The sequence below is a fragment of the Cinclus cinclus genome, chromosome 1 (assembly GCF_963662255.1).
Source record: "Cinclus cinclus chromosome 1, bCinCin1.1, whole genome shotgun sequence".
NCBI classification, from domain to species: domain Eukaryota; kingdom Metazoa; phylum Chordata; class Aves; order Passeriformes; family Cinclidae; genus Cinclus; species Cinclus cinclus.
Window position 1 is genome coordinate 118,842,770 of NC_085046.1, and position 16,849 is coordinate 118,859,618.

General features: G+C 37.0%; 1 protein-coding gene across 6 annotated transcripts in view; it reads left to right on the top strand.

Moving 5' to 3' along the window:
- The window catches only part of SULF1 (sulfatase 1), a 62,155-nt gene extending 48,217 nt beyond the window's left edge, over positions 1-13,938 (top strand). For 4 of the 6 annotated variants that reach the window (XM_062502235.1, XM_062502244.1, XM_062502252.1 and 1 more), the window contains 9 exons: positions 2,290-2,536; positions 4,296-4,392; positions 4,478-4,572; positions 4,975-5,040; positions 5,541-5,713; positions 6,727-6,869; positions 6,974-7,097; positions 8,000-8,033; positions 13,121-13,151. In XM_062502235.1, coding sequence (XP_062358219.1) covers positions 2,290-2,536; positions 4,296-4,392; positions 4,478-4,572; positions 4,975-5,040; positions 5,541-5,713; positions 6,727-6,869; positions 6,974-7,097; positions 8,000-8,033; positions 13,121-13,151 — 1,010 coding nt within the window. Of the gene's footprint in view, positions 1-2,289; positions 2,537-4,295; positions 4,393-4,477; positions 4,573-4,974; positions 5,041-5,540; positions 5,714-6,726; positions 6,870-6,973; positions 7,098-7,999; positions 8,107-13,120 lie in introns of those variants that run through there. The other 2 variants (XM_062502218.1, XM_062502227.1) reach the window with 2 other exon arrangements.
- Positions 13,939-16,849: the final 2,911 nt, after the last annotated feature.

Genomic DNA, 16,849 nt, shown 5'->3' on the forward strand with positions numbered 1-16,849 from the left:
AGATGCTGATTTTAGAATTTGTTGAAGAGCAGGCTGTGCACTCCTGCTCTAATTAGTGTACAAGCCTGGGGAATGAAATCAAGACAGGTCTTCACAGCAAGATGTTAGTGAAGTTGTATGAGAAACACAAAAGTTAGAAGGTGCTGCACAGATGTCTATGAACTAAGAAAATAATGACAGTAACATTCAAAATATTTCCTGATTTAAAGCCCTCTGCTCTGTTTGATGTGAACAAGAATCCCTGGTATTCTTTGTACATTCAACCACAATACTGTCTGTCTTAAGCTGTCTCATTGTTCAGCCCAAATACTGTCTTGATCTAATTTCTTCCATTTGTTTAGTATCATCCAAGGAACCTCACAGTGTGTACAGGCAGAGCCCTGCTGAAACGTGTACATGCCACAGACTGCCAGGGTGATTCTCTGGGGAATGTTTCCTCAAGTGATATTTTTGTAGGGAGATACCTTCTGTATCCTGTAGAAAGTACCCTGTACTTTCTGTACCTTGGAAAGTGGTGCTGCCAAGTCACCAGCAAGGGCTGAAGGGGGATTGTGACTGGAGCAAGTTACTTGGGAAGAGAAAGTAGGGAAAGGATGGAAAACATCTGAAGGAGGAATCCGAAAAAGTTGCTTTGTTATGCTTTAATTCTTGACAACAGTCTTACGCCTCTTCCCTTCTCTGCCTCCTCCAAATCACCCTTAACACTCCTCTGAGTAGAGCAGGGAAAGACCATAATGATTAAATATTTTTAAGAAGGGAGTTACTAATTCAGGCTTTTCTTCAGCTGACACATGTATGAGATGCTTATATATTCCACCCTTTGAGCAGCTTGTTTACTAAGCAGTATCATCAGGGACTGTTAAATGCAAGAAATTGTCACATCTGACCCTATGAATCTTTCTACATAATTTTACTAAAGAGTGATACAGTTACAGACCAGAAAGATGCTTTGAAACTAGTTTCTCTGTTCATGAAGATGAATGTCCTCATTGACTGAGGCACCTGACAGCAGGTGATTGCAAAAAGGTTTCGGACAGGGTGGTTTGAACGAAAAGTTCAATGAGGCTCACTATCTCCTCCTTTAAAAGATTCTTGCAGGAAAGATTCAACTTGAGTCTCTCAAAGACACTAACATAAAAACTTCACTAGTACTGATGCTGCCTGCCAAAGGCAGTATTTTCTTACAGCTGCTGTTTTCTGCTGGATAAACTATTTTCAGGTGACATGGAAGTGCTCAGCATAGATGCAACAAATGGAAATGCCCTACGACTGACTTTGTACAAGCTTATTTTTTTGTGTCTAATGCTCTCTGTGTGTGACTTTGCTACACAGAACATGCTTTGGTGTGGTATTGACTGTCAGTTTTATCAGCTTGGTTTGGGTCAAGTGCATTTAGCAAAAAAAGTACGAAGTGTAAGAAAAGTCTTTCAGACTGAGACCAAACAGAGGTTCTCTTGTACATGAAGTTAAAGACCCCTCAAAGGAGTGAATTGTCTTAGTTAGTCTTACTCACACACAGTAACTAAAAGAGATGTAACCCTACTAAGCTCAAAGCTTTCAAGGGGTAAAAGTGGCACAATAAATCTCACTGCAGCTCTGCAATGCACCAACTTTTTGGTAGTCTATGACTTGCACACATAAATGCAGATGACATCTATGTCAAAGTGTGTGTACATATATGCATACAGATACATACAGATAGATATCTGATGGATTCTTACCCTCTAAATTCTTATATTTAAAAAGAAAAGAGGTGCTAACCTTTTAAATTTTTTTTTTACTCTAAATTACACATTACATACTTCACATGCCAATTTACAGGTGGTGACCTTGCTTCAAAGCACTGAATGGTTTCATTTTCTAAAGTGGTTTCTAATCCTGTGTTCTCTGATTTTATTCGTGTCTCTTTCTAAATGCCTGATTTCTGAGATACTGGTTTTTATTTCAAGATATAGATGCTAACTGTGTTATTTCAGACTAACATGGAATGCAAACCTCAAAGCAATCAAAATTTCATGCTACTCACAGAAATGTGGGCCACAATGTATTAAAAAAAAACATTAAATAGGATTCTGTAAAATCACAGAAAAAAATCAACTGGTTTTATTGAACAGCATTCTTCTCTTTGGAACATGTTTTGTGTCCATGGCATGGATCATGTATATATGTATATATGTATATATGTATATATGTATATATGTATATATGTATATATGTATATATGTATATATGTATATATGTATATATGTATATATGTATATTTGACTGTGAATGTTTCTTCTGCTTCAGAATACAAGCCTCGATTTGTTCACACTCGCCAAACTCGGTCCCTGTCTGTGGAATTTGAAGGTGAGATATATGACATAAATCTGGAAGAAGAAGAACTGCAGGTGCTAAAGACCAGGAGTATCACCAAACGTCACAACATCAAAAATGAGGAGGAGGGAGAGGAAACTGCTCGTGCTGCTCATGACACAATGGTGGCTGATGGCACTGATGCTATAGGTCAACCCAGCTCTGTCAGAGTGACACACAAGTATGGTTGTTTTCTCTATATTTTTGTTTCTTTAAATGAAATCTTCGTTTTCTAGCTGTACTCCTTCTCCCTCCGTACAATATTTAGGAACTTTAAACTGACATCACAGAGTTTAGATACCTAAGTTGTACATAGTTGTACAACTACGTATTATCTGAGTTGTATTTTTTAGGAAATGGGATCATTTATATTTAGTATGTGTATTTTAGTATGTATTTAGTAGTATATAGCTAGTATGCATTTTAGTGAATTTTAAATGGAGGCCTCTAGTTTAGGTTTTATTTCTAGGGAGGAGTAGGCATCTCCAGAGGGAAATTTGTCCCTTGTATCAAAATATGCATCTTATTGATCACCCTGCCAAGCTGATGCTTCTGCTGTTTATTATGAAGTCTAGACTACCAGTTTACCATAGAGGCCTAAATCTGAGATGACTGAAGTCTCACTCTACATGAGGACAGATTAGATCAGCTACATCATGTTTCTTAACACTTAGCTGTTTGCAGCCATTTGCACTAGCTAAGATAATTAGATAATTAGATGTTTAGTCAAGATGCACTAAATCTGAATGAAAAGGCAAACATCTCAAAATAATTTTTAAATTTAAAAACTTAATATGATTTATTTGAAAATCCAGGAATATGTAGGTAAAGAAACCCCCCTTTGTTTAATCTCTTTTATTATAGTATCCTTTCATACACTGATAAATTCCAACCATGGAATTATTAAGGCTTTATATAGTTTTCCAGAAAAATTATTATTTCTCCATAAAGTGTTTTGACCTTTACAGAACAGTATTGCTTTCAGAGTGTTTTGACTTTTACAGAACAGTATTGCTTTCAGAATTCTTTGAGTGAAGAAAAAAACAGAATAGGATAACATTGGAAGAGATAAGCATCTACATATTTTTTTTCTGTTATTCTCAAAAATTTAAAGAAGGGGTCTCATGAAGGAGGACCCAAGAAACCTTCTGTCTATAAAATTATATTTCTCTACTTAAGGAATTCTGTCTGTCAGCATGGTGGCTTTAAAAGCCTAGCCTGCACTCTGCTGGATTTTCTATCTCAATCCACTGCCTCGGTTCTTCTTGTGCTTTTTATTCCTCTTGGTAGAGCTGTTTTTTCAAGCACAGTTGTGAATGCTTTTGCCACTGTACTTTTTTTTTAACTCAAGCACTCTGTAGACTTTTTGCTTAACCGTGTGTTTGAACTCTTTCCTCTAACTTTGGCTCTTCTCGATCTTTATTGATTATATTGATCTTCAGCCTTCTGACTGTATGTTCTTTTCTTGAGTGCTTTGCATGCTGAGAAGATGAGCCACATTCATGTGGCAAGAAGAATGTATTTCTCAGCAGCTGGTGGTTAATAAACAATGGCAGATCCGATTAACAAGAGGCTTTAAATTCTGAACAGATTTTTACTTCAGTTTAAATTTCATTTCTGATTGATTAAGAATATATTGCGTTTTTTGCTTAGCAGGCACAGACCATGTGTTATGGATGGCAATTTTTCCAGAGAAAACAGATAAAAGCAATTGTTATTATTAAGTCAACAGAGGAAAACCTTGTAGAGTTTTTTGGTGGTTTGGGGTTTTTTTGTTTGTTTGGTTTTTGTTGGTTTTTTTGTTTTTGTTTTTGGGGGTTTTTTTACTAACAGAATATTAAAAATAATTTATTAGGAATATTGGAAGAAAGAGAAAAGATGGTGGGTAACTGGGAAACGACTTACCTTCATTTTCCTATTTCTTAAACTCGCATCTACAGATGTTTCATTCTTCCAAATGACACTATTCACTGTGAGAGGGAGCTGTACCAGTCTGCCAGAGCCTGGAAGGATCACAAGGCTTACATTGATAAGGAGGTAAGAGGTATTTCAAAATCTCAGTGACATCTTTACACTGATACCTTTCCAAAGAATAATTCTGACTCAGAAATATTCTCTGCAGATCGAAGCCCTTCAAGACAAAATTAAGAATTTGAGGGAAGTTAGAGGACATCTCAAAAGAAGAAAACCAGATGAATGTGACTGTAGTAAACAGAGGTAAGAGAGGTGGCACTAAATACTGAATGCTACTCTGATTTGTAAGGCTTATATCTTTTCCAGGGATTTTGAGATTGAAAATTAAAAAACAAAGCTTTAATGGTATTTATAACCATTGTAGGCCCCTATTTTAGTTAGATATGAGTAGAAGCTACTGTGAACCACAAGAAGATAAATTTTAACATTTTAAGATTAAATATGTTTATATTCTACTATATGTTTGAATCCAGCTGTAGTTCTGCTATAACCTAGCATAGGACCACACAGATACAACTTTCTTAAATTGACAATTTTAAGTCTGTATAGTTCCTTAAGAAAATGTCAAAGATAGTATATTTCTGTTTTGGTTTTGTGTTGAAAACAGTTTCATGACTTAATAATTCCTAAAAATTTTCCCTGCAGCTATTACAACAAAGAGAAGGGTGTAAAGGCCCAAAACAAACTCAAGAGCCATCTTCATCCCTTCAAGTAAGACTGTTATTAACCTCTCATTCTCACAGCTGACATTTTGGTGAAAAAAAAAATGTAGTTTTGGGAATTTGGGAAGTCTTTTGGTTTGGCTTTTGTTGCATTTTTTGTGGAGAGAGATGAAGGCAACAAATGGTCACATGTAGCAAGTTATCACAAGAAACATTCAGTAGTTTTGGACCAACTTGTGAAAGTTTGTGGATAATATTTCTTCAACCTCTTGATAGAAAAAGGATGAAAATAGTATTATCAGAAAGTGATCAATTTGTTTTTGAAACAGTAAAACCTAAATGCAGCAGTGCATCCTTTCTCACACTTGCTGAAGAGAGCACCTTATCTTAACAGCTCAGGAAGCTGAGCTAGAAGGTCCTGTTCTCATCCTTCCACCTTTACAAAATCCAGAAAGATGTAAAAAGATGTAAAAAACTACCTGCTTGTGCTGTTGTTAGCCAAACAGAGACTGTTCTTAGTCAGCTGTGCCAAACTTCCTCTCTGAACAGAGAAGCAGCACAGGAGGTGGATGGCAAACTGCAGCTGTTCAAGGAGAACCGGAGAAGGAAGAAGGAGCGGAAGGGGAAAAGGCGCCAGAAGAAGGGAGATGAGTGCAGCCTCCCTGGACTGACGTGTTTCACCCACGACAACAACCACTGGCAAACAGCACCATTCTGGAACTGTGAGTCTTGTGTCAAAATGCAGATGTGATCTAGGTTATCCTCTGCTGTGTTACTGGTTTTCCACTTGCAATCAGGGCATTATTCTGACCTTTAATGCTGTCAAAAACTTCAGCACATAATAGGTCTACTTTAATTTTAACATTTCTATTTCAAAGTATATAATAAACAACTTATCATGAACAAAATGTAGATAGTATCCATTACGAATTCTTCCCATTATCCCACTTTCTATATGTTAAAATATTTTCAAAATCACAACTGAACGGCACTTGTGTATATGAACAAAATGTTAGAGGTAAAGAACATTTTAAGTCTCTTTAAACCTCAGGGTATATAGACTACTGTCGTATTGGGACATACTTAAATATTTCTCAGTATTCAGCAGTAACAAACAGTATTTTTCTCATTTCTGATGATGGAGAAAGAAAAGCAATTGAAAACTTTATTCTCAGAAATGTCAAGATCAGGTGATGATTAAGTTACAACATATTTGACTCCAAGCTGAAAATTTGCTAAGAACAACTTTTCATTTGGAGAAAGAAATTGTCTCCTAGTGATAATCTGTTCTGATTGTACTAGGACTTCTGCTAATATGTACTTTACATTTTAAAATGTTTCTAAAGTAGTCATATGTATGACTTTTGTTTTAAAGTCAACAATTACATTAGTTAATTTCTTTATAACTGCAGAGTAACAAAAAGTGAAAAGGGTTCTCATATTGCTGTGCATTCTGGCAATGCTCCAGCAACAGTCATGGGGTAAAAAAATGTCCTTTTGACACAGTTCACAATTTAAAGAAAAGCTAATGTATTGTAATATCATTACTATTTTTATTAAGTCTCTTTGAAACACTGACACTGTTCACAGCTAGCCACAGTACCCCAATCTAAATAAATCTAAATAAAAGCCTAAGGCAATGCCAGTATTTTAATACTGTGATTAAAGGTACCAGTGGAAGGAACAAGCATATTATTTTTGACTGAAAACTAATAACTTGTTTGTTTAATTACAGTGGGCTCTTTCTGTGCTTGCACAAGCTCCAATAACAACACGTACTGGTGTTTGCGAACAGTGAATGACACCCACAATTTTCTGTTTTGTGAGTTTGCAACTGGCTTCTTGGAATATTTTGATATGAACACTGATCCCTATCAGGTAAACCCCTTTCCCTGTTACAAAATGTCATTCATCACACTCCTGCTGGGTTTCCTTAATTTTTGTTAACAAGTATAATTTCCCTTGGTTCCTCTCCTCCCCAGCTGACCAATACAGTTCACACAGTGGAAAGAGGCATTTTGAATCAATTACACATCCAGCTTATGGAACTGCGAAGTTGTCAAGGTTACAAGCAGTGCAATCCAAGGCCAAAGGGACTTGAAACAGGTACAAGAGAAATAGTGTTTATTTCCACTTTGTTAACATTGTTTTCATATACTTAAGGTCTGATTTTATCCATGAAGCATCACTCTCCTAAGTGTTACTCTGAACAATTTGGAAATATCCATATATACCAATCCTGCACATCTGCATGACCAGGAGGCTTCTTTGCAAGTCTGCACAGGTTATTCTTGACAGAAACTAATGGCAAAACCCATCATGTGACAGAAATGCTGCAGAAGGGATATTGTTATTAGAGCTAATCACTAACAGCCACATGCAGTTCTTCACAGCCATAACTCTTTTCTCTCTTGCAGGGTTTATTTCATTAGTTTTCCCTCCCTCTATCAGGTGAGGTATTAAATCCTGTGTTTATTTCAAATGCTGTCTGCCTGCATGAACAACTTCAGGTTCCTTAACCACAACTGAGACTTAACGTTGCAAACTTCTAATCACCAGTAGTCTCCTTCATTTTTGAAGAAAGCAAAATTTCTTTACAAGAGTCTCTGAATAAAACAAAGCTGGTATTTTTACTTCAAGTCTCTGGAATTTGTTGCACTTAACTTTGGTTGATTGAACATTGTGATTTATTATTTTTTCACAGGAATGCTCCATGCTACATAATTTGTGGTGTTGCCTCTTTGTATCTCTTTCTACATCTACAAATGTTTCTCTTTTTTTACAATATCTAATTGTTTGGTGGTTTCATTATTTTTGAAAACCTGTGTGTTTTCAGTTCTTTTATGTAAAACTTCCAGGAAATCCTTGTTGGACTGCAGCTCTATCTTTATTTAACACAGTACATTTCTTTTTAGGAATTAGATGCTGTGCATGGAAAAACTACATTTTGAATGGTTTTACAAGTTCTAAACACTAACAAAAGTTACTCTTGTATTTTCCTATATCAGGAAATAAAGATGGAGGAAGCTATGATCCACACAGGTATCCACACTTTTTTATTCTCCTCAGCAGCTTCTTTCCAAATAATTGCATGACTCCAGTCCATTTCAACTAATGTCTGTATCCTGCCATGTTGCACACAGCATAGCTTTTGATGCATGCATTTTCTAACTACCCTACAATGAACTTGGCTATTGTTTTTTAGATCTACCATTCTGCATTTAACGTAGCTCATTGTCATAGCAAGACTTCATACAGCTCATTATTTCATGCCTGTACTCCTTAGAAGTTTGCCCAAGGAAAATTACACAGAAAGAATCACCTCTTTTGGGTTGCTCTCGTGTTGTTGTGTTGATTTTGGATGGGTTGGAGGTGTTTTTCTGGTTTTATTTAGTAAGTCTTCACAGCTGCTTTTTAAATGTAAACTAAGTATGCTTAAAGGGCTTTCTGAGGTACAAAGAACCTAGTCAAACCTATGGAAGCAAAGCAAAATCTTCCCACTGGCTTTTGGAAATGTTGGCTTTAAGCAAAATCAGTGTTCAATATGAGCAGCCTGTGCTCAGAAACCAGCAGGAGAGCATTCAATCTAAGTGTGGCAGAAAGATGAAGCTCCTTTGGGCTGGGACCAGATCAGACAAGCATGAAATTGAATTTCCTAAAAAGGTTGCATTATTTGAACTGAGGGAAGGCACCAGGTGGGGTTTTTTAAACCTAACACTTGAACCTGAGTAATTCATGACAGACAGCTCTTTGAAAGTATATTTTTCTGTTTAAAAGTATATTTACTGTACCTACATTATCATACAGAGCCCTGTGTCTCCTGGTGGAGAAACCAGACAAACATAAAGCAAAAACCTGAAGACACTGAAAAAGCTGCAGGTCTTAACAGTACTTCACTTGCTGTTCATTGAGCAGTCCTTGTTCTCAGGGTGAAAAACAGATTAACATCTCTGGAGTGCCATGTTTAGACTGGACTCTTCAGTTTATCAGTTTTATACATTTTCATCTCTATACACTTTGGAGGAGTAGCTGCTGGTATACCTTGCTTACTTGAAAAGTTAACAAGGGAGTCCAAGGGGTATACAAGTCTACACAAAACTTTTTCACAGAGTCTTCTGAAAAGAACCTTGTCATTAGTTTCCAGCAGTCAGAGAACAATTTAGCTAATGTATTTCAATGTATAGATCTCCAATTTAAGCAGCTAAACTTTCTTTTGCAGCCAATTTTGTATTTTGTCAACTGAGTAGTTTTGGGATCTAGGAAAATTATAAGCTTTCGTTTGGTTTGTATCCCACTGCTTGCATTGCTCATTACAGCCTGGTGGGAACTGGTTGCTACAATGATAGAAAGTAATCCCTGTAATTATGCTTTCAAGTCTTTCATTAGAAGGAGTCCTTGTAAGTAAGCATTCCTCATTTTAACTACAGATCTAACAGAAATGGCATTTTTGAATTGTAGGATTATATGAAATAGTAGAACACACAGGATTAATCTTTAAATTATGTCTTCTTACACTGTTTAGCAACAAAAACGTTTTAACTTCCGATACCAAGGAACATAAAATAAACATTTTGCTACTGTGATTGATAGCAGGTATAATATAACACAAGCAATATTGTTCTGTGCTGTGACATTCCAGACACCCAGTTTCTCAATTTACAGAGATGCCTGGGTTCAACATTTTGGTTCAAGCCCCATCACAGTGGAATGTTTCTCTTTTCTAAAGCAAAACAAAACCAACAAACAAAAAAAAATTAACAAACCCCATTTATAAGGAATCATTACAATGATCTACTATGGAAAGTCATCTGAACTGCTCCTTAGGCTTCCTTCAGATCATGTAGACTCTTCACTCAGTTTCCAGTTCAAAATGCCCTGAGTTAGTAAAGCACTGCCTGTGTTGCAGTACAACACTGGGACAACAGGCCCATGTGGAAATAGCCAGTATAGTGCTGTTTGCTTTGCACAAAGGGAGAGAGAGCTTCAGCAGGAAAGAGCTGGCATCAACCCTGCCCTGTGATGGACAGAGCGTGGCTCTGCAGATGTGGTTGGTAACAGGAGGTGTGAACTGCACATTCCTCACTCCTCTCCTACTTGTCTGAAGTTTTTCAAAGCCACCAAGGATATGATTTTACCCACCCGTCTTTAGTCTCAAAAGAGACATATTCAAATCTCTTATTAGTTTTGAGATGAAACAGGCACAGATGGCATTACAGAGGATGATGGCAGGGTAGGATAAATGGAGAGTAAAGCTTAACTAAAGTTTGATCTGAAAATGAACAAACAAATAATCAAACAACCAAAAAAACATTAGTAAGTTTTTCTTTGAACAGCTAGCAAACATTTTTTTTCTCTTTTGGATCTATGTCATAGCTGAAAAATTCCAAAATGTTGATCAAGGGAACCACTGCCATGCTGTTTCTCAAATGCAACTCATCTGCACTTTCCCATTTCATACTTATTTGTAACAAAATTTCTTACAGGGGAAAAACCTCTTCTTTCCTCTCCCCTTCCCTCTGTTTGCTTTAATTTCAGTGGGAAACTTTTCATGCTTACTGCGAGTTGTGGTATTAAACTGTGAAGTAATTTGCTCAGTCAACCAAAATAGTTCTAGGACCTTAAGACTTTGCTTCCCTGTTTGTTTAACATGTATGAATACAAGTTAACTCTGTCTTCAAACAAGCTATTTTCCTCTTTGTGACACAAAGATCATGGAACAATTCCCAGTGCCTTCCCAGCTGTGAAACTTCTCTGAGACTGCAGAAACAGAGCCACATTTAGAGAGCAAAAAATAGATCCAGAGTGAAGGACCATGTAGCTCTGACTCAGACTTTCAGCTGTTTTGTAAGAACACTGCAAACTCCTTGCAGATCTCACTCCTGTGCTGCACAGCCCCATTGCCCTGCTCCTCCTCACTGGTCCCCAGACTTGCCCACTGCCCAACTTGCCACCCAGCTCAAGCTTCTGCCCCACTTCTGGGGAGGGGAAGCAGAGGCAACTTTATGGCTCCTGCTTTGCTCCCCAACGCCCTGGTCTGTCCCCAAACCTGTGACCAGCCAAGCAGCACCACTACTGTTTCAGTTCCTGCTGTAACATACCAACCCACTTGACTGTCCCTACAAAAATTTGTTTTCCTATACAGGCTCTGACTTGGCAAAGGAAAAAAACAAACAAGCAAACAAACAACCCTACCAATAAAAATAATAACAGAAGAATATATCTCAGTGTTTAGTGACTAAATTCTTTACAAAAGCAGCCCCCTGCCTGATGTTTTTTAGGGCCATTATGCCTCTCAGCACCAGAATAGTAAATCTTTCTCTAAATCTCTGTGGTATTTAATTATCTTTTGTTTCAGGAAACAGATTATCCATAATTTGACTTCCAAAGATGGCTCTCATATGGCCATGCCATGATTTCATTTCTCTTGTCTGCTTCAGGAAAGAAAGAAGATGCTCTGTCATACCTGTTCTACCAAATCCAAAAAGCTTTTGTTTCTTCCTGGACCAGGAAGATTGTCAAATGTTTGCAAAAAATATATATTTCTAGAATTTGATATTAAAAAAATAAAATATTTTAATTTTATGTTCCAAAACATTTCCAATTAAGAGCAAAGATTCAGGCGTTTTCAAATAATGAAAGTGGTCTCCTTTTGATGGCAGCAGAGTAAGGCCCCATATTGTAAGAAAATTTCAAGGTTGTTTCCTGACTGTAATGGTATTTTTCTGACTTTCCATATGATGTACTAAATATTGGAGAAATTCTTTTACTGTGAAATCCCAAGCTAGTAAGAAGCAAAGAATATAATCTATGATAGACCGAAGTTGTATCTTCTTTTCTACTTGAATAATGAGAATGGGCAACTTAAAATACAAACAAATTAATGGAGATGCCAAGAACCATCTGTGGGGATGCAGGGCTCAATATAGAAGAGGACTCGAGCTCAGTTCACATGGTTGGACTGTAGCCACTTGAACTTCTAAAGCAATTGCTAATAGCCTACCTGGCTGTACAATTTTCATGAAGAGAATAAATCATTATCAGTGAGTTAATTATGAAAGATTGCCTGCAATACCATTTGTAAGGGCAAAATCATCACTTTCCCTGACAAACATTTGCATTGCTTGATTTGTATTTCCTTGTAGACCACCCTGTTGATAAAATCTTTCCAGTGAATTCAGTCTGCCCAGTGAATAAATAAAATAGTGCTGTTCAGTGTTACTTTTCAGTATAAAATGGGCTTCACATCAGAGGTGATAATCTGAGCCACTATAGTAACTGTAGTGAATTTTTAAAATATTTTGGAAATGGGTTTATTTTGTGTCTTTGCATTTTCTGGCTGTGATCAATAAAAAGTGCAGATCCACTGTTACTTACAGACCTATTATTTGAAAAGGCTGCTAGATATTTTCATTGAAAGCTTTTTTTAAAAAACAAAACCTTAAGAAGTTTATCTGTGTATATTTTAACACTATTTCACAAAGTGGTGCAGTCCGTAAATACACACCATTTTTTACAGGTTTCATTTCCTCTAATTGCTCCATGTAAACTAAAACGAATGCTTACAAAATAAATTAAAACCCCCTTTGGCTACCATTTACTAAATAAAATATATCTGGTTAGTTTGTAGACCATATTTTTTAAGCCACCCAGAAACAAAATTCATGTGGGCATTGAAATTCAGGTCACCAGTGGCTTTCAGAGGTAGTTCCCTCTTTTATACTTTAACCACTGCTTGGTTATTGCATATTTTGCTGGAGTGCTCAAGAAAGGCAAATGGATTATTTGTGCACTGAAACATTTTTCCTGCCTTGAAATATCAGAGGAAGGATTTATCTCTGAATGCCATCACAAAGCCCCATTAGACCAGACTTTGCTCTTTTTTTTTTTACCTACCCCAGGGATGTAGCAGGAGACAGGGAGTTCTTGCTGTGTGTTTAGCAGGGGCTGTGAACATATCCAAGGCCAGAACCATTCAGCTGATGGCAGAAGAGGAGGAGTGTCTTACACTTGGAGCTACCTACTTTATGAACAGGGGTGCTTTCAAGCCAATTGAAGTAGAAGCACACATGGAAGCTTTTCTTGCACCTTTAATAGTGTTCACCAGTAGGTTTCATTCTTTCTTTCAACAGAGGACAATTATGGGATGGATGGGAAGGCTAAGCTACCCAGTTTCACTGGCGACATTGACTGGCAAGGACTGGAAGACTTGTACAGTGTGAATGAAAGTGTATATGAATACAGACACAACTTTAGACTTAGTCTGGCTGACTGGACTAATTACTTGAAGGATGTAGATAGAATGTTTGCACTGCTGAACAGCTACTACCAGCAAAATAAACCAGACAAGGACAACACTGGTCGAAGCAATGGGGACGAATCATCCACGCTGTTCACCTTGGTGGAAATGACTTCTGCTGAGGAGTCCAGTGGCCCGACTGCAGAAGAGTTGCAGCTTATTGTGCCAACAGACTTTGCAGCCCTCGCTTTGAGCATGGTGAATTTAAGCCAGGAGAGGAAACTTGAATTAAACAATGATATTCCCGAGAAGAGTAGTTTGAATGATGCACACTGGAGAAATAGTCATCCAGCTGAAAAATGGATGGAGGATAAAGAATCGGACCGTTTTGATATGGATTTCAGTGGAAATGGTTTGATAGAGTTGGAGTCCCGGCATAGCTTCATGCTACAGCCCATCAGCATTCCTCAAAAAGAAACCCATCAGGATAGTGACATTGTGGAAGACATATTTGAAGACCAAATGTATCTTCCCATGAGGTCTGATGAACCCTTTGTTCATCAGACTGTAAACATATCCATTAGGGATTCACCTGTCAGTACCCAGGAAGAAGGAACTTTCTTTAAAAAAAACAAACAGAGTCCTGCAGGAGAAAGTTCACAAATTCTAAATGCAGAAGGCAGTGCCTCAGCTCCACTCTCCTTGGATTAGATCAAGTTGTAAACCATTAAATAAGTTCTCCTTTTTCTTATTAGCAGACTAATAAAGATAATCAAGACAATTGACATTCCATGTTTATTGTAGATACGTTTTGCAGCTAAATTGAGCCCAGTTCAGTATCTGTCTTTGTGCATATTTTCTTATTCATGTGCGCATGCTCTCACTGTAATTCTCCACACTGGGAAACAAGATTTCCAGTTTTCCATTAAAAGAAACAGTGTTAACTTTCAATTGCAGTAGCGCATTCTCTGAAAGCTAAAATTTATTTCTTCAAAAAGGATGTCTAAGTCACTTTCTCTATTTCCAAATGATCCCACCACGACTGAGTGTTTCAGTTCACCCAGTATGCCTGCATAATATCTTTTTCATCAATTATTTTAACCACTGGCAATTTTTAATGCCATGTTTTCAAGTAAAATGCACTTTTAAAACCTGTATGCCATACCATTTATGGCATCTAATACCTTAGAGGTTCTTAGTTTCCTCGTTGTCTTATGAAATTGTGAAACCAGTAAATAGAATGACCTAAAAGATGTAAACACCATGGACTGTGGAAACAGAATCTTCAAATATTATTTTAGAAAAATATTGCATGTTTTTATTGCTTTATTAAATTTACTCTCAGAAAGGTATGGCTAATGATTGTTAACTGTAGAAGGATTTGTTTAAATTGGATTGTTTCCCTATATGTTCCCTATATGTTGGTATTGTCAGTATTAAAATTCCATTAATTTTCCTGACCTTTTATTTTATTGCTGATACCGGTGGAAAGGTTTATGTCAGTACGTAAATGTTTTTGTCACCCCATCTCATTTTTATTATTCTGAGCAATATCTTGAAAGCATTATTATAATTTTGAGCTTTTAAATTCTTTGTGTTTTGAACAGGCATTAAAGGGAATGATAAAATCATGTTAGGTTTCCATTATTTCAGACACAAAAGGCACAGGAGGGTAAAAAATAGTAGTTTAGTAATAATTTTTGTTGTTGTATTCTAATACTTTTCTTGAACTTTACCAAACATTAAATTGTATTAAGTAAATACAAAAATTACTTTGAAAACCTGTATTAATCAAAACTTAGTAATTTCCCTTGCTTTTTTATAAATGTCCACATAATTATTACAACAGCAGCAAAATACAATTACCTCAAACAGAAGTAATTCCACACTGTCCAACTCACGGGTGTGTTTCCTACCTGTTACATGTTATTTAGTGTAGTGAATACTTTTTGGCTATTGCAAGCACTGCAGGTTAAACTTACATTCATTACATTGTATTTTAAGTTGAAACTTCTTAAAAAGGAGATTCTTTTAGTAGGATTTTAATAATTTTAAGAAGCAGTGTTTTTGATGGACTCTGTAAATATGTTAAAATTACTAGTTCTTTATCTGATGTATGTGTCATGGGCTGATTGATAGAAAAACATATTTATGGTCATGAATGATGCTATTTGTACATAGGTTTTAAGTTACTAGGATACAAATGTGTTTTTAAATCTTGTATAATATTTCTGTGATACTTTTATAGTACAATTCTGGCTTCGGGTAAGTCTAGAAGCAATATTTCTTGAAATAAAAAGTGTTTTACTTTACCTGATTCAGACAAGTCCACATGATCCAGTTTTCCTCCTGAATAAGTTTTATATCAAAAATATGTTAACAGTTTCCATTTTAAGAATCCATCCCCATTAAAAGCAACAGGTAACAAAATAACACACAACATTCTGTCGGTATAAATTACTCCTGGAGATGTGAGTAATGTATTTTTGTTTTGTTTTGTTTAAGACATGCTGTGATTTTAAGTTTTTTGAAATTCCAAATTCATCCAGTCCTTTCTTCCTTGAACTCCATGCACCAGGCTGCGCAACCATCAGTTCCCAGAAGTAATGCAATGTTTCCATGTCTTGCTTTGCTGCTTTCTTTCCTCCCTGCACAGCTCTCCCTGTGACACCAAAGCACTGCAGACCACACATGCAGTGCTGACCAAGAGTGAAGCACAGAGCCCTAGTGGGGACTTGTGCCTCCTTGCACAAGAGTCAGCATGAAAAAGATGTTGGAGTTAGCTCCAATAGAAGTGCAGATGATCACAGTTAAAGGCTGTGGGAAAACCTTTGCATAGGGGTGAGTAAAAAATCACCCCCAAAATCCTCCATTTCCAGTATGTTCATCATTGCCAGAAAGTTCTCTGCTTCCTTTGTTATCATTGGTTCCTTTTTGCTGCAGTAATTTTAATACTCCTAATAACCCTTCTTTATTGGACCCTCTCCCTAAACTGCACCTTAATTTCGCCCCTCCTCCAAGTTTAGAAATACCCCTGACATGCCCTAACACCTGCTTTTTGCCATTTTGCCCTCATGCATGGATCAAGCCTCCCTGTACCATCTTTCCCAGCTCATTCAGTACAAACTGTTTGGCTTGCTGTTTATTATTTTCTAGTATTAAAGTTTTTTAGTTCCCAAACAATCAGGTCAGATTTTCTTTCTGCATAAAATTGCCAAGTTCTGTGTAGCCTCTGGCCCTGATAGCCAGGCTAGGAAGGATCAGAGGCTACAAAAAGAATTTAGCTTTCAAGGTATACTCTCTCTTACATGAACTCTATGTTTGTTCGATGGCCTGTGAATAAGACTACTTTCATACCTAAACTCAGCCTCTCACAGTCTGTGCTTCTTGAACTCTTTCTTTCTTTTACATAGTCCTGGGACTCTGATGGTCCCGCAGACATGAAGCTACAGGTGATGTTTGCAAGAATCAGAAAAGTGGATGAACCCAAGTGTTCAAAAAGCAGTCCCTGCAATGTCAGATAGAGCCCTGAGACAAGCCTGCCCTGAAAGCACACTAGCAAGCACAGGATGTATCTCAAAGCAGGGTGTGGATCAGGCTGAGCCAGCAAATTTGGGAGGGC